General features: G+C 42.2%; 1 protein-coding gene across 7 annotated transcripts in view; it reads right to left on the bottom strand.

The window, feature by feature from the left end:
* LOC110509694 (microtubule-associated serine/threonine-protein kinase 3) overlaps positions 1-24,120 on the bottom strand; it is a 178,209-nt gene that overhangs the window by 68,969 nt on the left and 85,120 nt on the right. For 5 of the 7 annotated variants that reach the window (XM_090227064.1, XM_021590733.3, XM_021590734.3 and 2 more), the window contains one exon: positions 8,511-8,542. In XM_090227064.1, coding sequence (XP_090083190.1) covers positions 8,511-8,542 — 32 coding nt within the window. Of the gene's footprint in view, positions 1-321; positions 655-8,510; positions 8,543-24,120 lie in introns of those variants that run through there. The other 2 variants (XM_090227062.1, XM_021590735.3) reach the window with 2 other exon arrangements.

The raw sequence follows: 24,120 nt of genomic DNA, 5'->3' as shown, positions 1-24,120 counted from the left end.
GTGGGTGTGTGGGTGTGTGTCAGTGGGTTTCATTGCAACCAAACAGAGGTTGTGTGGCAGTCCTCTGCTTGACACACACACTGTCCCCGTCACTATCACTACAGAGGATTTTACGTGACACATCCTACCGTGTACACTGCTACAGTGCTGCTGCTGCTGTATGTGACAATGCTGCATGATGCTAAACGCTCCACAATGCTACTAGCTAGAGAGAAAATAAAAACAGGAGGTGCAACGGCAGAGACCAACGAAGCCGTCTGCTGCAGTGTGGAGCAGTGGTGCGGTCACCAGCCCCAAGAAGAAGATAAGGAAAATACTCACTCCAACGTCAGTCCCGGAATCCTCAGCCTCTCCCGCTGGGCTTTCATGGCTGAACTGTGCTCACTTGCTCTATGGTGTACATGCTATATTCACACCGCTCAGCCTCAGCCACATAGCCACCCCCCCTTATCCTCTACCCTACACTGAGCCGACAAAGAGTCAGAGCCAGCCACCACCATTGAGGAATGGGGCTAGCCTAACTCGCTCCTCCGACAAAAAGAGGGGGGGGAAGGGAAAGAAAAGGGGCAACGACAACACCGCAGCTTGTTTCAGGTCCTTCCACCACGTTCCACCTTGAGGCTGTCAGAGGAGATCGCCAGCCTGAGGTGGGAGAGAGGGAAGGAGGGTACGGAGGCAGGACAATACCCCCTTTTCCCCCTCCCCTCACACACACACTCCCCCCTCCACTTGGCAAACACACACACACACACACACACTCGGGCTCGCTCATTGGAGTCCCCTCCTCCACTGACTGGTGATTCAATACAGCAACAGCAGAACTCTGAATATATTCATCCTATATGCTGTCTCTTCTCATCCTCTATGCGGTCTATCCTTTCCATCACGTCATCATGACTGATCCTGACACCACAGGGTGCCCTCTCAGCACACAATGTCACTGCAGGGCTGCATTCATTTACATATCTCCTCCATTCAAAACCACCACATTAAATGCACTCAGAGTGATGTCATACTAGAAACTGTGCACCCTACGTAAGTCATTTCAAATGGTTTATTTCCAATAGATATTCAGAATAAAGCAATGGATGAGAAGCAGTCTTTTTCGGGGAGTCCAAGTGCATACCTCAGAGAGGTAATAAGCAGAAAGATCCCCCTACCTACCCCCTCCCTTCACCCCTGCAGTGCTTTAGTACACCCCTGGGGCAAGTGCTTATTCACCAATAACACACACCCTGACGTGTATCATACGCTACTTACTGTTGTACAATATGTATTGTGAAACAATCATGATGTACTATATGTAACATATACTGAATCAATAACTACATTATTAATAGTCTGTCATGATGATGATATACTGGAGGATCATTCAGAAAACACCCAGGGAGAGAATATCAGTCACATCAAAACACACTTCATATTGTGATTATTGGCTACAAGCTGTGCCGTCAAGAGGTCTGTAGTCTCAAACTTTTCTCTGGAAGCACATTTTTATAGAATGATGAGAAAGACGGAGAGAAAGCGCCGGCCAACAGTACAGTCAACTGTTTCCAGGACTACTTCCAAACAGCCTTTCACAGAGTGCACAGCGCACCAGACAGAAAATGCACTAATGCCGCACTTCAGCAAACCTATCAATGGTTTATTACCGGGAGCCAGGTTCTCGGAACTCAGCACTACTGCAGATGACAGAGAGCATTGCATCAGCTTCAGCTCAACCAGTAGCACAGGCAGGCGAACAGGCAGTAGATTAACTGGGGTGTGATAAGAGGAACCAGTTATGTACCTCTACTTTTGCAGAACACGGGCAATGCAGGCCTCACACTATATGACCAAGTGTAAGTGGACACCTGCAAGTCGAACATCTCATTCCAAAATCATGGACATTAATATGGAGTTGGTCCCCGCTTTTCTGCTATAACAGCCTCCACTCTTCTGGGAAGGCTTCTGGGCTTCTGGGAAGGCTGAATGGACTTGCTTCCATGCTGAAACAGGATGAAACTGTTGCCACAAAGTTGGAAGCAAAGAATCGTCTAGAATGTCAATGCTGTAGCGTTAAGATTTCCCTTCAATGGAACTAAGGGGCCTAGCCCGAGCCATGAGAAACAGCCCCAGACCTGTATTCCTCCTCTGCCAAACGTTATAGTTGGCACTACGCAAAGGGTGGCTACTTTGAAGAAACTCAAATATAAAATATATTTGGGTTTGTTTGACACTTTTTTGGTTACTACATGATCCATGTGTTATTTCATAGTTCTAAAATGTTTGAAAATAGTAAAAATAAAGAAAAACCCTGTAATGAGAAGATGTCCAAACTGACTAGTACTGTATCTAGTGTACCACCAGCAGCTCTGGGCTCTAATCATTCATAAGGAGTCATTGTGACTCCACAAGGGCAGCCGGCAACACTCACTCAATCTGGTTCATTCAGAGTTTAGATCATGCTTCTTTTGAAAGTAATCGACAGTGTGGATGACAGTCGATGAATGTGGAAAAGTAAAGGATTCACAATGAAGGGGGGGGGGGGGGGGGGGTAAAAATGACAAAATACATTTAGTTTTGTGGTTCCCTCCACCTTAGATCATAGGAACAATATCTGTCTCTATTATAGTAAGAATCAAATCTCTTCCATGCCCAAGGATACCTCTTTACAATGAAATTGGTGCCATTAGTGTGTCTCACCCACTGTAAGGTGTATATATAAGCACCCTTGGACATATCCAAACACATTGTTAAGAAACCTTTTTTTTTTTTTTTTTCGAGAAACCTTGAATACCCAATCTGACTAAGATTTTTTTCTTTAGTCAAACTCTAATGAACATGATTAGTCATCTGACTGTCCTGCTGAGTTTATTCACTTTTTGTTGGGTGTTCATTCTAGGCTGTGTTCTGGCCCCCGACAGATACACCGTCAACACAACCGACGACTGGAGACAGACATTAATCACACATATGGTGGGTTTGTCATATCGGACATGTCATAAATCACCAACACGCTGCCCACCGAGACGTATTGAAATATTATTTGACAATGCCGGAGATATGCATCAATAAGGCATTATTCCAATTACAATCTCTCATGTGCAACCAACTCAGAAAGAGTACAGTGAAAATGATCTCCCCCCTCAGATTCTCTGTGTTGCTATACCCTACTTTCTCTCCATTGTACCTTTTGCAAATAGGTGCAGCTGGCCTGTATTTGCGGTACAGAACAAACACAGGAAATGGCTGCCTATGAACACAAAGAATGGGAGAGGAGGCTAGAGGGGGCTTTAGTTGGCCCAAGCACCCATGCGATTGTGAAGTAGCCAGTTGTCAAATGACACTGTTGAAGTGTTTTCCGAAACTCTAGACCCAGAAGCAAACCAGGGCCAATGGCCATAAAATTATACAGCTCACTACTCTCTCTGGGCTTAAACTCAACTTGAAATCCTAGCACATCACAAATAAAAGGTGATTACATTAATGTCCCTGTTAGGATTCAACCCTAGAAATCTAAACCACCACAGCAAGTAAGGGTTGTGAGCTTGGCTAGCGCTCCAATTGCACAGCATATACGTTAGGATCATTGAGATGTGCCGACTGTCTCAATTTCCAACACTTATGTGTGATCTATTTCTAGTTATTTAATTGTACCACGCACAAGCCTGTAAGTTATTAAGGTCGCCCTATGAATAGAAGACAATAAACACTTAGCGGAGATGACTGGAAATCAAACCTCTGATCTATTTTGAGTGTACACACAACAAATTTTGAGATTGATGTCTAAAGCTGAAGAGGACCAAACATGTTGGACCATGACATTCTCACATGAAACAAATAGCTGGGTGATTCCTTTTGTGTTTTCAAATCACACTTTATATTGAGGATTTACCTGCATTCATAAACAGATAAGGGAAAGGGGGATACTTAGTCAGTCGTACAACCGAATGTCTTCAACTGAAATGTGTCTTCCGCATTTAACCCAACACCTCTGAATCAGAGCGGTGCGGCTGCCTTAAAAGGTACTGTTGGTGCAAATAGAGTTGACGCCATTCAATTATAATCCTAGTGCTCCTGCTGTTACTTTGCCCTAGCCTGCAGACAGACATGGCAACTGACTTAATCCAATCTGGATCCCTTTCAGGGCCAGTTTCCAGGTACACATTGCACTCAGGCACAGATCTAGGATGAGTTTATACTGCATAACTCCTTACCTTAACATTTGAGGGAAACACAAAACTGATCTGAAGGTCAGCCTCTAAGGGGCAGGTTCATCCTACTCCATATACCGGGTGGTAAACAGCAGTGTTTAAAGCTGGCAACCTGCCACTCAAGCAGTGAGTTTTTTCAGTAATTCATTAAACATGTGCCATCCGAGGCACATGCATTCCCACAACAGACACCATAAACCCTGGTGGTCATAACCCTATAGTATCTATAAACCTCTCGTGTCTATAAATCCTATAGTATAGTATCTATAAACCTATAGTGTCTATAAATTCTATAGTATACTATCAAAAAACCTACAGTGTCTATAAATCTTATAGAATACTATCAAAAAACCTATAGTGTCTATAAATGCTATAGTATAGTATGTATAAACCTATAGTGACTATAAATCCTATAGTATAGTATCTATAAATCCTATAGTATAGTATCTACAAACCTATAGTGTCTATAAATACTGTAGTATACTATCTATAAACCTATAGTGTTTATAAATCCTATTGTATAGTATCTATAAACCTATAGTGTCTATAAACCCTATAGTATAGTATCTATAAACCTATAGTGACTATAAATCCTATAGTATAGTATCTATAAACCTATAGTGTCTATAAATCCTATAGTATAGTATCTATAAACCTCAAATCAAATCAAATTTTATTTGTCACATACACATGGTTGGCAGATGTTAATGCGAGTGTAGCGAAATGCTTGTGCTTCTAGTTCCGACAATGCAGTAATAGTAATCTAACTAACAATTCCAAAACTACTGTCTTATACACAGTGTAAGGGGATAAAGAATATGTACATAAGGATATATGAATGAGTGATGGTACAGAGCAGCATAGGCAGGATACAGTAGATGGTATCGAGTACAGTATATACATGAGGTGAGTATGTAAACAAAGTGGCATAGTTAAAGTGGCTAGTGATACATGTATTACATAAGGATGCAGTCGATGATATAGAGTACAGTATATACGTATGCATATGAGATGAATAATGTAGGGTAAGTAACATTATATAAGGTAGCATTGTTTAAAGTGGCTAGTGATATATTTACATCACTTCCCATTATTAAAGTGGCTGGAGTTGAGTCAGTGTCAGTGTCAGTGTGTTGGCAGCAGCCACTCAATGTTAGTGGTGGCTGTTTAACAGTCTGATGGCCTTGAGATAGAAGCTGTTTTTCAGTCTCTCGGTCCCAGCTTTGATGCACCTGTACTGACCTCGCCTTCTGGATGATAGTGGGGTGAACAGGCAGTGGCTCGGGTGGTTGATGTCCTTGATGATCTTTATGGCCTTCCTGTGACATCGGGTGGTGTAGGTGTCCTGGAGGGCAGGTAGTTTGCCCCCGGTGATGCGTTGTGCAGACCTCACTACCCTCTGGAGAGCCTTACGGTTGTGGGCGGAGCAGTTGCCGTACCAGGCGGTGATACAGCCCGACAGGATGCTCTCGATTGTGCATCTGTAGAAGTTTGTGAGTGCTTTTGGTGACAAACCGAATTTCTTCAGCCTCCTGAGGTTGAAAAGGCGCTGCTGCGCCTTCTTCACGATGCTGTCTGTGTGAGTGGACCAATTCAGTTTGTCTGTGATGTGTATGCCGAGGAACTTAAAACTTGCTACCCTCTCCACTACTGTTCCATCGATGTGGATAGGGGGGTGTTCCCTCTGCTGTTTCCTGAAGTCCACAATCATCTCCTTAGTTTTGTTGACGTTGAGTGTGAGGTTATTTTCCTGACACCACACTCCGATGGCCCTCACCTCCTCCCTGTAGGCTGTCTCGTTGTTGTTGGTAATCAAGCCTACCACTGTTGTGTCGTCCGCAAACTTGATGATTGAGTTGGAGGCGTGCGTGGCCACGCAGTCGTGGGTGAACAGGGAGTACAGGAGAGGGCTCAGAACGCACCCTTGTGGGGCCCCAGTGTTGAGGATCAGCGGGGTGGAGATGTTGTTGCCTACCCTCACCACCTGGGGGCAGCCCGTCAGGAAGTCCAGAACCCAGTTGCACAGTGCGGGGTGGAGACCCAGGGTCTCGAGCTTGATGACGAGCTTGGAGGGTACTATGGTGTTGAATGCCGAGCTGTAGTCGATGAACAGCATTCTCACATAGGTATTCCTCTTGTCCAGATGGGTTAGGGCAGTGTGCAGTGTGGTTGAGATTGCATCGTCTGTGGACCTATTTGGGCGGTAAGCAAATTGGAGTGGGTCTAGGGTGTCGGGTAGGGTGGAGGTGATATGGTCCTTGACTAGTCTCTCAAAGCACTTCATGATGACGGAAGTGAGTGCTACGGGGCGGTAGTCGTTTAGCTCAGTTACCTTAGCTTTCTTGGGAACAGGAACAATGGTGGCCCTCTTGAAGCATGTGGGAACAGCAGACTGGTATAGGGATTGATTGAATATGTCCGTAAACACACCGGCCAGCTGGTCTGCGCATGCTCTGAGGGCGCGGCTGGGGATGCCGTCTGGGCCTGCAGCCTTGCGAGGGTTAACACGTCTAAATGTCTTACTCACCTCGGCTGCAGTGAAGGAGAGTCCGCATGTTTTCGTTGCAGGTCGGCCATCTCTGTCGGCGCCGGAAGTATAGACACTATAGTGTCTATAAATACTGTAGTATACTATCTATAAAGCTAGTGTCTATAAATCCTATAGTATACTATCTACAAACCTATAGTGTCTATAAATACTGTAGTATACTGTCTATAAACCTATAGTGTTTATAAATCCTATAGTATAGTGTCTATAAACCTATAGTGTCTATAAATCCTATAGTATAGTATCTATAAACCTATAGTGACTATAAATCCTATAGTATAGTATCTATAAACCTATAGTGTCAATAAATCCTATAGTATACTATCTATAAACATATAGTGTTTATAAATCCTATTGTATAGTATCTATAAACCTATAGTGTCTATAAACCCTATAGTATAGTATCTATAAACCTATAGTGACTATAAATCCTATAGTATAGTATCTATGAACCTATAGTGTCTATAAACCCTATAGTATAGTATCTATAAACCTATAGTGACTATAAATCCTATAGTATAGTATCTATGAACCTATAGTGTCTATAAATCCTATAGTATAGTATCTATAAACCTATAGTGTCTATAAATGCTATAGTATACTATCAAAAAACCTATAGTGTCTATAAATCCTATAGTATACTATCTATAAACCTATAGTGTCTATTAACCTATAGTGTCTATAAACCTATAGTATAGTATCTATAAACCTATAGTGTCTATAAATCCTATAGTATAGTATCTATAAACCTATAGTGTCTATAAATGCTATAGTATACTATCAAAAAACCTATAGTGTCTATAAATCCTATAGTATACTATCTATAAACCTAGTGTCTATAAACCTATAGTGTCTATAAATCCTATAGTATAGTGTCTATAAACCTAGTGTCTATAAATCCTATAGTATACTATCAAAAAACCTATATTGTCTATAAATCCTATAGTATACTATCTATAAACCTATAGTGTCTATAAATCCTATAGTATACTATCTATAAACCTATACTATCCATAAACCTATAGTGTATATCAACCTATAGTGTCTATAAATCCTATAGTATACTATCTATAAACCTATAGTGTCTATAAATCCTATAGTATAGTATCTGTAAACCTATAGTGGAGATAACATCAGTCTTTTCTTCACATTCTGTACATGATTTTCTTCACGTTTCCTCAGATGATTTCTTCAACAATTGAGTTGTCTGGCCGTCAGTGATAAGCATGTGTCTTATTTTATTGGTATCAATTCACTAGGCAATGGAGGGTAGTATAGATATTACAGACACTAGTACCGATACCAATTTTGCACTGGTTTGTTAGAAACATTGACCCTTAAAATGTAATTTTTTAGGTTACAAACATTGACCCTTAAAATGTGTTTTTATTCTCTCAAGTGCCCAATGACGTTAGCTGAGGCAGCTATTTAAATTCAAAAGAAAATGGTTTGCTTCTAATTGAGACTATTTTCAAATGAATTTACAGCTTCTTGGCTGATATCTTCTAATTTCTTGAGATTATCAGCAAATAGGAGCATGAGAATGAAAAATGGAACTATGGAATCAAAAGATGGCGACATGCACTCCTTGATCCGTCAGCCATTGTTGAAAGTACACAACTTCTTTGTTTAGCTCCATGTATAACACAACTACAGCAAGTAGCCTGCCAGAGCTACACAAACTCATCATGCATCTGTGGAGGCACAAAATGCCACTTGTTTACATGTGGCTGTGTATGTTTAATATAAGAAACATATTTACTCACAAACTTCCTCTTCTTGGAAGACTCAGCTCCTTCTAAAAAGAAAAAAAATAAGAAAAAGATCAATAAATAAAAGTTTACACAGTGACACAGAATCGTTGTTAAACAGCATGACATAAAACCTGAAGAAAAACGTGTTTACAAAGTTAAATGGATGTTAAAATCAGGTCATTTATTGATATTTAGCCTGTCCTGGGATAATGGATGACCTTTGTTTTAATTAGCTACATAGCTGCTGTATCCTTGCCACTTAAATGGATGTGCATTATTTGTCATTGTCAATTAAATAACAAATAAATAAAAGAGATGACTTGCGCCCCCCCGTCTGTGTCTCCATTTATCCACTCCCAAAACATGACTTCACTTTCTTGGCTGACCCAGTTTGAGTACCTCAAGACAAAAAGCACTGAGTCACACAGTTAATAATGAAACAATTCAAAGAGCACGCAATTCACACTCTCAAAGGCCATATGTAAATCACAGAATAATTGTGCCTCAAAAGACAAGGCTCTAGACTAACTTTTTCCACTTGTGCGACCAACTTCATGAGTTGATTGCAGCAGCACATGATTTGGTCGCACCAACTCTTCACAGCTGCGCGGTGACAATGACCTGACCTGTGTCCTATAATGTATCTGCATTCCATACAGAGCCAGGCTAATAATGAATAGCAATCTTTTAAATTAGCATGCCCTTGACATTCAGGTAAATTTGCCAGTGGCACACTGAATGGTACTAGTGTCACGACTTCTGACGAAGTCGAAGCCTCTCCTTGTTTGGGCGGTGCTCGGCGGTCGACGTCACCGGTCTTCTAGCCATCATTGATCCAGTTTTCATTTTCCATTGGTTTTGTCTTGTCTTCCTAAACACCTGGTTTCAATCCCATTGATTACAACCCTTACCCATTCCACAACGGCCGTGGTCGCACCTGTCAGTGGATTTTTTTAACTGATCTTCCACCTTCACAGGGTAACACCACGATCCTGTCCGTTGTGGATCCTGTCCGGTTTTGGCTCCTTGGCATCAGAGTCAGACCGAGGCTCCTGCGGTGGACAATTGGTTCCGGCGCGTGGAGGAAACCTGGGAGGCCGCCCACATCCACCTTCAGTGCGTCATACTGCGTCAGAAAGTTGGCGCAGACAGTCACCGCAGTGAGGCCCCGATGTTCGCACCAGGGGACAGGGTCTGGCTCTCGACCCAAAACCTGCACCTCCGCCTGCCCTGCCGGAAACTGGGTCCGCGATTTGTGGGGCCGTTTAAAGTCCTGAGGAGAGTGAACGAGGTATGTTATAGGTTACAGCTACCCACTAATTACCGTATTAACCCCTCATTCCATGTGTCTCTCCTCAGGCCGCTGGTGGCTGGCCCGCTCCAGGAGGCTGAAGTGCGTGATGTTCCTCCGCCCCCTCTAGACATCGAGGGGGTCCCGGCGTACTCCGTTCGATCCATCTTGGATTCGAGACGTCGGGGGAGGGGCCTTCAGTACCTCGTGGACTGGGAGGGGTACGGTCCAGAGGAGAGATGCTGGGTTCCGGTGGAGGACGTATTAGATTCTTCCATGTTGCAAGAATTCCACCTTCTCCTTCCGGATCGCCCTGCACCTCGCCCTCCGGGTCGTCCCCGAGGCCGGTGTGCTGCTGGAGCTGCGCGTCAGAGGGGGGGGTACTGTCATGAGTTCTGCTGAAGTCGAAGCCTCTCCTTGTTCAGGCGGTGCTCGGCGTTCGACGTCACCGGTCTTCTAGCCATCATTGATCCATTTTTCATTGGTTTTGTCTTGTCTTCCTACACACCTGGTTTCAATCGAATTCATTTCCTGTTGTGTATTTAACACTGTTTCCCCTCATGTCTTTGTCAGAGATTGTTTGTATTTCAGTGTTGTAAATATTTTTGCATTGGTGCGCTTCGGGTCCTCGTACCCATTTTTGTTATTTGTTTACATTTAGTGTTTGGAGTATATTTCATTCATTGTTATTAAATAACTCCATTACACTCAGTTTGATTCTCCTGCGCCTGACTTCCCTGCCACCTATACACACACACGACTCTGACAACTAGCCCAAATAAAAACTGGCCAGGGAAAGCAGATGCACACATCATTTAAATGTTCTTTATAATATTGATGGCGGGGGGGGAGATACAGTAACATGTCGAGATATTATTTCTGACAATATATCATATCGTATAGTTGACAGTAGCGCAATACTATTTCTGCGCTTGTTTGCTGTACCTGCATCAAAACTCCAGTATTTTTGCCTTATAGCTTGTTCTCCAATTTTTTGAATTTGTATTTAGCACTTTTTTCCCCCCATGACTGTTCAAAACTCGTTTTTCATGGCTCTCTTGTCCCTCTGCAGCAAACATGGTGAGCAATATGTTTGGAACTTCGAATTGCAATAAAATCACAGTATCAAATCGCAATACATATAGAATCTTAAGAATCACAATACATATCGTATCGCCACTTAAGTATTGTGATAGTATCGTGAGGTACCTGGACATTTCCAGCCCTAGTTCATATTAGGTTATATTTAAAAATAGAACCTTGGCACAATCTCAAAAAGGGTGTTATTTTTTTGCGATTTTGAACAGTCACTACAGTTGTTGGGTCCTATGAAATCAATTTCATCTTTTGGTAAATTCAGTTTTCCAGGTTTTATTTATCTCAGTTTCTGAGTTTTCCTAGTAGTGGTGTTTTTGTACTGTACAATGTAGGATACATGTGACGACAAAGTTTGCTAAGCAAATGCCCCGCAACACAAATCATCATGAAATCATTCTACCAGGTAGACCTACTTTGGAGTCAACATTTAATTGCAAAGGTTTTTGGGGAAAGCCTTCAGAAACAATCGTTTAAACAGCTCATGATGACTGAATTGCATATAGCAAAGATTCAACCAAGACTTCAGACCAACCTTTTTGAATACCTGGTCTGCCTGCTCAATGCTGTTTGAATAAATGTCGATTTTAAAAAATGTAAAAACACGTGACCAGGTTAAAAATATATATTTTTAGTTTTTTATTCACTGGCACCCTAGCAACTAATATTTTGTTGTTGTACTGAAACTGTTTGGTCACCGTTTTGAGCCCTAGAAGAGGAAACTTGTCTCGACCATTACAATCATAGAAAATAAAGCTTTTCTCAGGAAAACAATTACACAAGCTACAGTACGCTCCCCCGGAGGTTGTGCTGTATTGCAGCAGTCCCTGCAGTGGTGGAAAACATCAACAATACTTTCATTGATTGCCCATGGGAGTGGATTAGGCACCTTGATCCGTGCCAGCTCTGTATTTACCCGTAAATGAACGTGAAAAATGTCATAAGCATTTGCGTAGATGCTTTTCCTGATTTTTTTTATTCCATCAATTGTAATGGATCTCGATATGTTTAATTACAGGCTGTTGAATTCATAGATATCATATATTGGACAGAGTAGCTCTATTCCCAATAAAGATTAAAGTCAGTATATCATAAAAGTAATGTGTTCATTATACACAGATGAAACACTGCACCTTTAAAAAGCAGGCCTCTATTGTGTACAACACGTGTTGAAAATGCATCAAAAGTGAATAAAATAAGAGATTTTTCCAATAATGCACATCCACAGTAGCTCTGCAGTCTGCACTTGGGGAAAATGTAATAGTATTAATATACCAGTAGAGGGGAGCATTTACAATAAAGTAGTACTGTCATCTTCTGATATATGCATGCACTGTCTGTCTGGGGACTGCTGCTGTGAATGTGTGTACTGACCAAACCACAGCCTGCAGTTATACAGAGCAAGTGAACAGAATATATTTGAACTGGGACTGTGGAACTGCACTGAAGTGAACATAAAAGGACTTTTGCACATTTGAACACATCTCAAATGCACTTACGTGGTGTCAACTCGATTGGAATTTTCCATTAAATTGCATTCAGATTCCGTGGAGCAACAAGAATCCCACTACCACACACGGAGATGACAGGACTAAAACCCACACAATTCCATTTGTAACGTGTTTCATTCCTAATCCTTTCACCAGTATGTCATTGCACTAAACTGCCATAGTCAAGATACCTAAATTAACTATGGTTGAACAAATACATAAAACAATACAGTAAGGGTGAGGCCCTTTTGTCTTAGAAATGAGACAGCATAGAGTTTAAAGAGGGAGGTGTTTAAAGGGTCTAGTCAGTAGAAAATTAACTAAGCCCCTCTCCCCGTGGCCATCAACTAGAGCTTGATGGCACCTGTGGATCCAAGCCAGCATTTCATAGGCTAACGTGACTGTGGTTCATGGTAAGTACCATAAGGGAATATGTGAAGTTATTGTGAATTCTAACCAATGACAGCATAGCAAATCATTGTAGGTGCCTACTGTCTGGTCTAGCAGGTATCTTGACAGCAACAAAAAAAATCCTGGTAAAACCTGTGGCGATTACTTTAAAGATTAAAACATGTGTCATGAGTCATGACTGCCGGCAGAGAAGAAATATCTTGCCCATTGAGAGAAGCAAAAGACTGAACTTAATAGAGCAAATTCTACAAAGTTAAGTTAACACTATAAACGTTTCCCTTTACTGTGACAATTGAGATCAAATCAAAGCAATATTAGCCACTTTCAATGCAACATACTGAAACAAAATGAACTATTCAAGATATTTTGTTGTGCACGACTCAGCCCGTTCGCTACACAGACGATGCGGCATAACCAATCAGAACTGCAGTAGGCCTATATGCGAATCGACCATTGCCATATATGGATCTGTAAAATTTACTTTGAACTGGATTGTGTTTACAGCTGTGGTCGAGAGTAGATGCGCTTGTTTTGAGATCAAAGCGTGAGCTGCATGTGTGCACATTTGGTTCATATCCTTTGCTAGTTATTGAGTTATTAGCCCAGTTATAGATAATTTGTACTCAGCAATGGGGGAGGGATTGCTTCCAACAAGAGCACACAATGTGTACATTTATAGACATCCTTGAAATGTGAGTCAAGTAGAAAACATTTTTTTTTTGTCTTAAAGGGTGATGTATTTTGAGAGTAGCCAATAGGCACAGGGTAGCATCATTTGTCTGATTCTTTGTAATAAATGGTATGGGAATAATAATGCATTTTATTTTGTAAAGTGGTTTTCATGTACCAAACAACACATTTTCAGTCACCTCCTTGTCTGAAGGACAAGTGGATAAACAAGTTAATGTCAAGCCTTGCACGTTGTTTTCAAAAGTCTCAGAATGTAGGCTTACATTGAACACCCCACATTGGCTGCTACTGTAGGCTGGATGATAGAACAGCCATTATTTTGATGGTTGGCCACTCTGGTAAGTCTACATTATGATCAAATAGCCACAGTAGTCTACTTGGCCACTGTTAAAACTGTCCTGCCTCAGTGGTTCACAGTAAACAAACGCTGGAAGTTGCACAGAATTTACACAACGTTCAAGTTCGTGCTCAGCAGACCTAAAATTTGCTTCGTGCCCCCAAAAAATGTAGGGAACATTGGTCATGACTATATCTCTCACAGTGGGTAAGAAGTTGATCCACTGACATACTTATACTGTGTGAGAAACCCTATACACAACCCAGTGAGCTAGTCTTCCCCATATGGTGTGGAGACACATCAAAGTGCATGGAACCACTGTGACATTGTACTCATGAGTACAAATGGAGAGTGGTGGTGGTGGATGAAAGTGGCTGGGTTGAGAGAGGAGACATTGCGCCCGAGACGGCGCACCTCGTCTGAGTTTGTCATGCCTCTGAACTCCCAGTCCACCGCACTGAACAGCAGTCAGACTGAACTTCCATGTTCAGAAAAACTAGAAATATTTTCCATAGGAAATAAAAACTTTATTTGATACTAGACAATTGCAGTGGACGACATTCAAAGTGAACCCTCAAAGTTGAGCATAAATGAGTACAAATAAACTGTCAATATTCTCCATAGAGAAGGCATACTTTATCGGAAAATGCTAGACGGCAACAGTGAGTATCATTCAAAGTGAACCCCCAATGTTACACATGAATAAGTCCACTGTTGATACAAGTGTACAAAAAGCTAAGGCTAAAAGACTTATGTAATCTTTGGTTTACACATGAATTGTCTGAGAAATTACAGGGAATAAATGTTCCTTGTGCTAAGGTCAGACGGAATGATTCTACATCCAATTGGCATTCACTCAGGTATTTGAAAAATTCTAGATTAGGGAGAATTATTCTGTGATTTCCACATTTTGTTAGGTTACAGCCGTATTCATAAATAGATGTGTTTTTTTCCCCCCACATCAATCTACACACAATATCCCATGTTTGAAATGGGGAGCATCGCCACACAGCTATTTCCGGGTCTCTCCAGAGATGGTAGATCAGGTTCAATTCCAGGCTCGGGCTAGGCCACTCAAGGACATTCAGAGACTTGTCCTGTGACACATGGCATTCAGGCCAAAGAGTTAAACTTTTGTTTCATCAGACCAGAGAATCTTGTTTCTCATGGTCTGAGAGTCCTTTAGCTGCCTTTTGGCAAACTCCAAGCGGGCTGTCGTGCGCATTTTACTGAGGAGTGGGTTCCGTCAGGCCACTCTACCATAAAGGTCTGATTGGTGGAGTGCTGAGATGGTTGTCCTTCTGGAAGGTTCTCCCATCTCCACAGAGGAACTCTGGCGCTCTGTCAGTGTGACCATCGGGTTCTTGGTCACCTCCCTGACCAAGACCCTTCTCCCCCGATTGCTCGGTTTGGCCGGGCGGCCAGCTCTAGGAAGAGTCTTGGTGGTTCCTAACTTCTTCCATTTAAGAATGATGGAGGCCACTGTGTTCTTGGGGACATTCAATGCTGCAGAAATATTTTGATACACTTCCCCAGATCTGTGCCTCGACACAATCCTGTCTTGGAGCGCTATGGAGAAAATTGCTTCAACCTCATGGTTTGGTTTTTGCTCTGACATGCACCGTCAACTGTGGAACCTTATATAGACAGGCCTTTCCAAATCATGTCAAATCAATTGAATTTACCACAGGTGGACTCCAATCAAGTTACAGGAACATCAAGGATGATCAATGGAAACAGGATGCACCTGAGCTCAATTTCAAGTCTTAGAGCCAAGGCTCTGAATACTTATGTAAATAAAGTAAAAGTTATTTGGGGTTTTAATACATTCGCAACAATTTCTAAAAACCTGTTTTTGCTCTGTCATTATGGAGTATTGTGTGTAGATTGATGAGGATTTTTTGTTGTTGACTGAAATAGGCCTGGATCAGGCTTCTTGCAAGTGGTTTGAAAATGTTCTGTCAGACAGGACTGAATGTGTGATCTCTGATGGTGTTAAATCTAGTTTCCTGGACATTACAAAAAGTTGATAATGAGACCTGTTCCCTTTACTATTTATGTAAATAATATTGGTCTGCTAACTTGTAATTTTAATCTCTATGTTGGCGACACTTACACCACATCCCTTTAAATGAGTCGATTTGGCTATTTCAACCACACCCGTTGCTGACAGGTGTATAGAAATCAAGTACACAGCCATGCAATCTGCATAAACAAACATTGACAGTAGAATGGCCCGTACTGAAGAGCTCAAATTACTTTCAACGTGGCACTGTCATTGGATGCCACCTTTCCAATAAGTCAATTTGTCAAATTTCTGCCCTGCTTCAGCTGCTCCGGTCAACTGTAAGTGCTGTTATTGTGAAGTGGAAACGTCTAGGAGCAACAAAGGTTGAGCCGCGAAGTGGTAGACCATACATGCTCACAGAACTGGACTGCCGAAGTGCTGAAGCGCATGAAAATCATCTGTCCTTGGTTGCACCTCACTACCGAGTTCCAAACTGCCTCTGGAAGCAACGTCAGCACAATAACTGTTCGGCGAGGGGCCTCCCGAGCGGCGCAGCGGACTAAGGCACTGGGGTGCTTTATTTGGCTGATTGCGCTCTAGCGATTCCTTATGGCGGATCGGGCGGCAGCGGGCTGATTTCGGTTGTCAGTGAAACGGCGTTTCGTCCGTCACATTGGTGCGGTTGGCTTCCGGTTTAACCCGCCCGGGCGGGTGTTAAGAAGCGTGATTTGGCCTCCTGAGCCCGTTGGGGAGTTGCAGTGAGGAGACAAGATCGGAATTGGGAAGAAAAGGGGTGGCTGGAGTGGTGTAAAGCTCGCCACCATTGGACCTCTGGAGCAGTGGAAACGCATTCTCTGGAGTCACCAGCTGGCAGTCTGACGGGAGAACGCTACCTGCCCTAATGCATAGTGCCAACTGTAAAGTTTAGTGGAGGAGGAATAATGCTCTGGGGCTGTTTTTCATGGTTCGGTGTAGGCTGCTTAGTTCCAGTGAAGGGAAATCTTAACGCTACAGAATACATTGACATTCTAGACATTTCTCTGTTTATAACTTTGTGGCAACAGTTTGGGGAAGGCCCTTTCAGTTTCAGCATGACAATGCCCTTGTGAACAAAGCGAGGTCCATACAGAAATTGTTTTTCGAGATCAGTGTGGAAAAACATCACTGTCCGGGACCTGACCTCATCCCCATCGACCACATTTGGGATGAATTGGAACGGCGACTGCGAGCCAGGCCTAATCGCCCAACATCAGTGCCCGACCTCACTAATGCTCGTGTCTATATGGAAGCAAGTCCCCACAGCAATTTTACAACATCTAGTGGAAAGGTTTCCCAGAACAGTGGAGGCTGTTATAGCAGCAAAGGGGGGACCAACTCCATATTAATGCCCATGATTTTGGAATGAGATGTTCGACATGCAGGTGTCCACATACAGTGCCTTGCGAAATTATTCGGCCCCCTTGAACTTTGCGACCTTTTGCCACATTTCAGGCTTCAAACATAAAGATATAAAACTGTATTTTTTTGTGAAGAATCAACAACAAGTGGGACACAATCATGAAGTGGAACGACATTTATTGGATATTTCAAACTTTTTTAACAAATCAAAAACTGAAAAATTGGGCGTGCAATATTATTCAGCCCCCTTAAGTTAATACTTTGTAGCGCCACCTTTTGCTGCGATTACAGCTGTAAGTCGCTTGGGGTATGTCTCTATCAGTTTTGCACATCGAGAGACTGAAATTTTTTCCCATTCCTCCTTGCAAAACAGCTCGAGCTCAGTGAGGTTGGATGGAGAGCATTTGTGAACAGCAGTTTTCAGTTCTTTCCACAGATTCTCGATTGGATTCAGGTCTGGACTTTGACTTGGCCATTCTAACACCTGGATATGTTTATTTTTGAACCATTCCATTGTAGATTTTGCTTTATGTTTTGGATCATTGTCTTGTTGGAAGACAAATCTCCGTCCCAGTCTCAGGTCTTTTGCAGACTCCATCAGGTTTTCTTCCAGAATGGTCCTGTATTTGGCTCCATCCATCTTCCCATCAATTTTAACCATCTTCCCTGTCCCTGCTGAAGAAAAGCAGGCCCAAACCATGATGCTGCCACCACCATGTTTGACAGTGGGGATGGTGTGTTCAGGGTGTTGCTTTTACGCCAAACATAACGTTTTGCATTGTTGCCAAAAATTTCAATTTTGGTTTCATCTGACCAGAGCACCTTCTTCCACATGTTTGGTGTGTCTCCCAGGTGGCTTGTGGCAAACTTTAAACGACACTTTTTATGGATATCTTTAAGAAATGGCTTTCTTCTTGCCACTCTTCCATAAAGGCCAGATTTGTGCAATATACGACTGATTGTTGTCCTATGGACAGAGTCTCCCACCTCAGCTGTAGATCTCTGCAGTTCATCCAGAGTGATCATGGGCCTCTTGGCTGCATCTCTGATCAGTCTTCTCCTTGTATGAGCTGAAAGTTTAGAGGGACGGCCAGGTCTTGGTAGATTTGCAGTGGTCTGATACTCCTTCCATTTCAATATTAATCGCTTGCACAGTGCTCCTTGGGATGTTTAAAGCTTGGTAAATTTTTTGTATCCAAATCCGGCTTTAAACTTCTTCACAACAGTATCTCGGACCTGCCTGGTGTGTTCCTTGTTCTTCATGATGCTCTCTGCGCTTTTGACGGACCTCTGAGACTATCACAGTGCAGGTGCATTTATACGGAGACTTGATTACACACAGGTGGATTGTATTCATCATCATTAGTCATTTAGGTCAACATTGGATCATTCAGAGATTCTCACTGAACTTCTGGAGAGAGTTTGCTGCACTGAAAGTAAAGGGGCTGAATAATTTTGCACGCCCAATTTTTCAGTTTTTGATTTGTTAAAAAAGTTTGAAATATCCAATAAATGTCGTTCCACTTCATGATTGTGTCCCACTTGTTGTTGATTCTTCACAAAAAAATACAGTTTTATATCTTTATGTTTGAAGCCTGAAATGTGGCAAAATGTCGCAAAGTTCAAGGGGGGCGAATACTTTCGCAAGGCACTGTATGGTGACCAGCGAGCTGAGATAAGGGGGGACTTTCAATCAATGGAATTGTTGAGTTTATATTTTTGTTCAGTATACTTGTGCCAATACACTTGTGCCACCGTGTCTCATCGAGCATTAAGACCTATTATTTTCTCTGTAATGGACTACAATCAGTGGCGAACCATCACCACTGAACCTTGGCCTGCAGTGGGGGACTTCAGTGGGGACCGCACTAACGTTACCAGCAACATCAGCCACACTGCTTACACAATCTATGGTAGCCTAACAACATCACACTATCACCAAAAGTGACAACAGCGCCACAAAGGATGTGAGTTTTACACTCTTGCGATGCTGAAAGGACAGCAACCGTAATACCTGCGCACTCCATGTAGGAGAGCGTCATTTTTGTAAAAACACAGGCCAATAGAAAAACAGCAGTCACACAGCATGATGTTTAAAAGGTCCAATGTAGCCGTTTTCAATATCAAATCATTTCTGACAATTAATGACTTTGCTGTGATTGTGTTAAATTAAAATGGTAAAAAAATAAATAATAATAGCGTCTTAGAAGTTTCTCAAGCTAAAATGTTGCTACAGTAGGACTGTCTGGGAGTGGTCATCACACACGTGCCCCAACAAGTGCCTGATTGTTTAGCTAATAGTCAATATTTTTTATTTTACTTTATTTTATATTACGTCTATCTCCGATAAGCTACCCAGGAAAGGGCTAAGAATAGCCACTATTAATACATGTAGCCTTTGAAATAAGGTTAATGAAATCAATAACTTGCTAACATCGGAAAACATTCATATACTGGCCATCGCTGAAACTCACTTAGATAATTCCTTTGATGATATAGCAGTAGCAATACAAAGATATAACATCTATAGTAAAAACAGGAATGCCTGTGGGGAGGTGTTGCTGTATATGTTCAGAGCCATATTCCTGTAAAGCTTAGAGAGGACCTCATGTTAAACGTTGAAGTGTTGTGGTTGCAAGTTCACCTGCTTCAACTACAGCCCCTCCTTTTGGGGTGCTGCTATAGGCAACCAAGTGCTAAGAGACAGTATTTGGACAATGTATGTGCAATGCTTGAAAGTGAATGTGATGTTAATAGAGGTCTATTCTCCTGGTGACCTGAACAATGACTGGTTAGCAACTAGCTGTCCTCTCCAGAGGAAACGTCTAACTGTGACTAATGCCTGTAATATAACCCAAGTTATCACTGAACCAACTAGAGTGTCTACCAATAGTGTTGGACCTGTGACATCCACTTGTATTGATCATATGTTCCCTTATACCGCAGAGCTTTGCTCCAAAGCAACATCAGTTCCCATTGGCTGTAGTGACCGTAACAGTGTGACAATAATAAGGAAAGCCAACTTGTCGGCCGAAAATAGTTTACAAGAGATCTCACAAAATGTTCTCTCAGGACTCTTTTGTCGAATATGTAAAACATGTATGTTGGTCTGATGTGGATGAGGAAGTGAATCCAGGTGCAGCACTGGAAGTATATGTAGAATTATTCACGCCAGTTGTTGACAAGCATACACCGGTTAAGAAATTAACTGTGAGAACTGTTAAGAGTCCCCTGGATAGATGACGAATTTAAAAATTGTATGGGTCAAAGAAATGATGCAAAAGAGGTAGAAAACAAGTCCGGCTCCTCAGCTGATTGGTTGACACACTGTAAATTGAGAAATGTTGTGACTAAACTTAACAAAAAGAGGAAGAAATTGTATTACCAAACCAAGATAAATGACATAAAACACAATGGAAAAAGGCTTTGAAGTACCTTAACCAATATCATGGGCAAAAAAACAGGCAAAAAACACAAACACCATCTCTATTGTCCATTGAAGTCGATGGGTCATTTATAACAAAACCTTTTAATATTGCCGATCATTTCAATGACTATTTCACTAGTAAAAGTGGAAAAACTCAGAAGTGAAATTGAACAGTGAATCATAACATTTTTGTATAAAAAAATCTAATAATGAAAGAGAAGGACTGCTGTTTTGAATTTGGTCAATTTAGTGTGGGAGGTGTGGAAAAACTATTGTTATCCATCAATAATGACGAGCCACCAGGTATAGACAACCTCAATGGGAATCTATTGAGAATGGTAGCAGACTGTATTGCCACCGCTATTTGGTATATCTTTACCAAAGCCTAAATGAGTGTGTGCCTCCACAGGCGTGGAAGGAAGCTGGCCCGAACAGCCACACAATCAGTTTGCTGCATGTTCTTAGTAAACTGATGAAGAGAATTGTGTTAGACCAAATACAATGCTATTTTCCAGAGAACAAGTTAAGTACTGACTTTCAGCTATGCATATGGAGAAGGGCACTCAACTTGTATTGCACTGACTCAGATTACAGATTATTGGTTCAAATAAATGGATAATAACATGATAGTTGGAGCTGCATTATTGTATTTCAGTGCAGCCTTTGATGTTATTGATCATACATTGTTATTGAAGAAACTCACTTGCTATGGCTTTACATTACATGGTTGGAGAGTTATGTATCCAACAGAACCCAGAGAGTGTTCTTCAATCGAAGCGTCTCTAACAGACGTGTAACAATGAGGTGTCCCTCAGGGCCGGTACCTTTGGTCTATCTTCTCTGTTTTTACAAATGATTTGCCACTGGTCTTACGCAAAGCTAGAATGACTCCATATGCACATGATTCCATGTGTCTGTTCGGTACTTAATGTAATCTCCAACTGAAAATAACATAAGTAGAAATGACACTCCATTTTAATTCATCAGCTCCAGGGTAGGTATGCGTCACCTTCCCACCATTGTCTAAGATGAGGAGCGCTTTGCTGGGTGAACTGGACAATCAACCACCACGTGTAGAGACCAGCAAAAGGACTTTCCATGTGGCAAGCCTGCTGATGTCTGGGTGCTGAGGACTGGAAGGAACGGACACAGGTCCTACAAAGTTATTTTTTTACAGTTCGCTGTTGCCAGGATCTTCTGATTGTTGGAGGAACGATTGTTGGAGGAATTCTACATTTCTGAAGCGCTCGGGATTAGGAAAGACAGTAGTGGGGCCTTGAAGGGAACAGCCAAGTCTTGTAAGTACTGCGATGGGTCCACCTGACGGGCCTGTACATACTGGCTGTAGGGGTAAAAGGCCTAAGTTGTTGGCGGTGAATGTCTGATGTATCCGATATTTCTTGGAGGGTTCGGACAGAGGTGGTACATCAAGAGGTAACTGAGGCACCTTGAAGTTGTACAACATTTTGACAAACAGTTTTGAGGGTGAGTATCTCAGACTCAGTAGTGAGGTTGAGGTGTTGCACAGGCTGAGGCAAGATGCAGGGGAGTTTAGAATGGTGGCTAGCTCACAATGGACAAGTTGGCAGGGCTGACCGTACTTATCCTGCAGGGCTTTTAAGGCAGCTGTATAAAGTCTGAGGTCATGCATGTAGGCCTTAGCGAGCTGGAATGCACTTGAAAGTTTCAGGTGTCCAGGAAGCACATAATACTTGTACCTCTCATTCAGGTGTCTGTGACTGTTCATCAAGTTGTCCAGGGCCATTTTGAGGATGGAAAATTCACTCTCTTTGCCGCTCTCGAAATGGAGCAAAGATGGCTTTGGGATGCCATATGATGAGGCAATCAGTGGTTCAGAGTCAAGTGGTGGAGCAGGTGCAATCGGGTCCGGAAGCAGGGTAAAGTGCAGCTGGATTGGGATATGGCACGTCTAAACTCTGAGGGAAGTAGTGTTCTCCTGGAATGGGGAGACCCGGAGGGAAGTAGGGTGCTACTGGAAGCGGGCATGGTGGTCGATCCTGGAACAGGATGTGGTGCAGCTGGATGCAGAACCACGGGAACTGGAGCAGGGTGCACAACCACTGGAGCAGGGAGCGGAACCACAAGAGCTGGAGCAGGGTGCTGAAAGTTGAAACTGAACTTCTTGTTGAAAGTTAATCTTGAAAAGGGCGAAGCCAACAAATTAGCATCAACATCTTCTTCGGTAACACCTGCTTCTCCAGCTGCCGAGGAACACTAGACGACAACAAAAACTAGCTAGCTTAGACCGTGGGAAACCTAGTGCTCGCTATTGCACAGTGACCTGTCGGCCTTCGAGAAGACAGAAGTTTCCATACATTTTTGCAAAAATGGTCCTACCTATTACAAGACAAAATGTGATTGGTTGATTCCACTGTCTCTACAAAACTTGATCTAATGCAGAATGGCAGATGCCTTCTATCACGCTTCTGAGGGCCTATCCAGACAAATTAAAAAGACCTATCTAACTAAAAGACAAAGTCAACCGGTTCCTTTAAAAATTGCAGTTCAAAGAAAAAAATCATGATTGGATAATTTTTCAGTTTTAACCCTTTCCAACACAAACTGAATATATTAAATAAGAATGTCATTCAATAGAAGAATATACATCAGAATAGAATTGAAATAATATTGAAAAGATGAAATTGAAAAATATATTTTCAACAATTATTTTATCCTTCCTGGGCCTTCTCTGAGGCGTAAAAGGCCTTGACAGTTCCCCATTGACTCCACGTTCAGGTGTGCTTCTTAAGAATGTCATGTTCATAACTTTTTTCTCAACATAAAACTGCTTCTAGCTCAAGAAAGAGAAGTGTTTCGATGACAAACATGTTCATTTGTGTTCATATTGCGATTTTCAGCTGCCATACAGTGAAACTAATGATGCTAAAATATGATACAGCCATTCTAGTCACAGTAAAAAGGAAAACCGAGGAGTTCATGTTTGACTGACAGTCCTCAGACCTTAGCAGTTAGTGCAAAAAGTGGTTGCCAAAAGGTGGAGTACAGGAGGATGCTCTGATGTATGAGGCTAGTTGGTATTGACAGAAGACTTCAGAGAGACCGGAGGCACTGAGTAGACAAAAGCTTTTATCAACGAACTCCCTCCTAAAACTGTCAGAACCGTGCCACAGAACGATCTCATGAAAGTACATCCGAGTGCTGTATAGAAAAATCCATTCTCCCTCCAGTCATGCCTGGATATGACAGTAGATAGGAGAATAGAAATGTGGTTGACAATTGATGGTAACGCAGATGACTACTCCGCTCCACAGGGCCCAATGTCACGGGATGACCGCTGGCGGGAACCTCTTCAACTGCGAGACGTGACATCAAAGCAGGCGGTGCCTCTTTAAAGACCTTGTGATGCTTTATTAATAATTCCCTTTGATTTCGGTTTTCTCAAGCTCAAAAGTGCACTTGCTTGGCCATGGTAAACTGCTGAATTGCAGGATAC

Source organism: Oncorhynchus mykiss, chromosome 29 (assembly GCF_057628025.1).
Source record: "Oncorhynchus mykiss isolate SJ-2025 chromosome 29, ASM5762802v1, whole genome shotgun sequence".
Classification (NCBI taxonomy): domain Eukaryota; kingdom Metazoa; phylum Chordata; class Actinopteri; order Salmoniformes; family Salmonidae; genus Oncorhynchus; species Oncorhynchus mykiss.
Note: the sequence above shows the minus strand (reverse complement) of the source record. Positions and strands in the feature narration are given on the sequence as shown.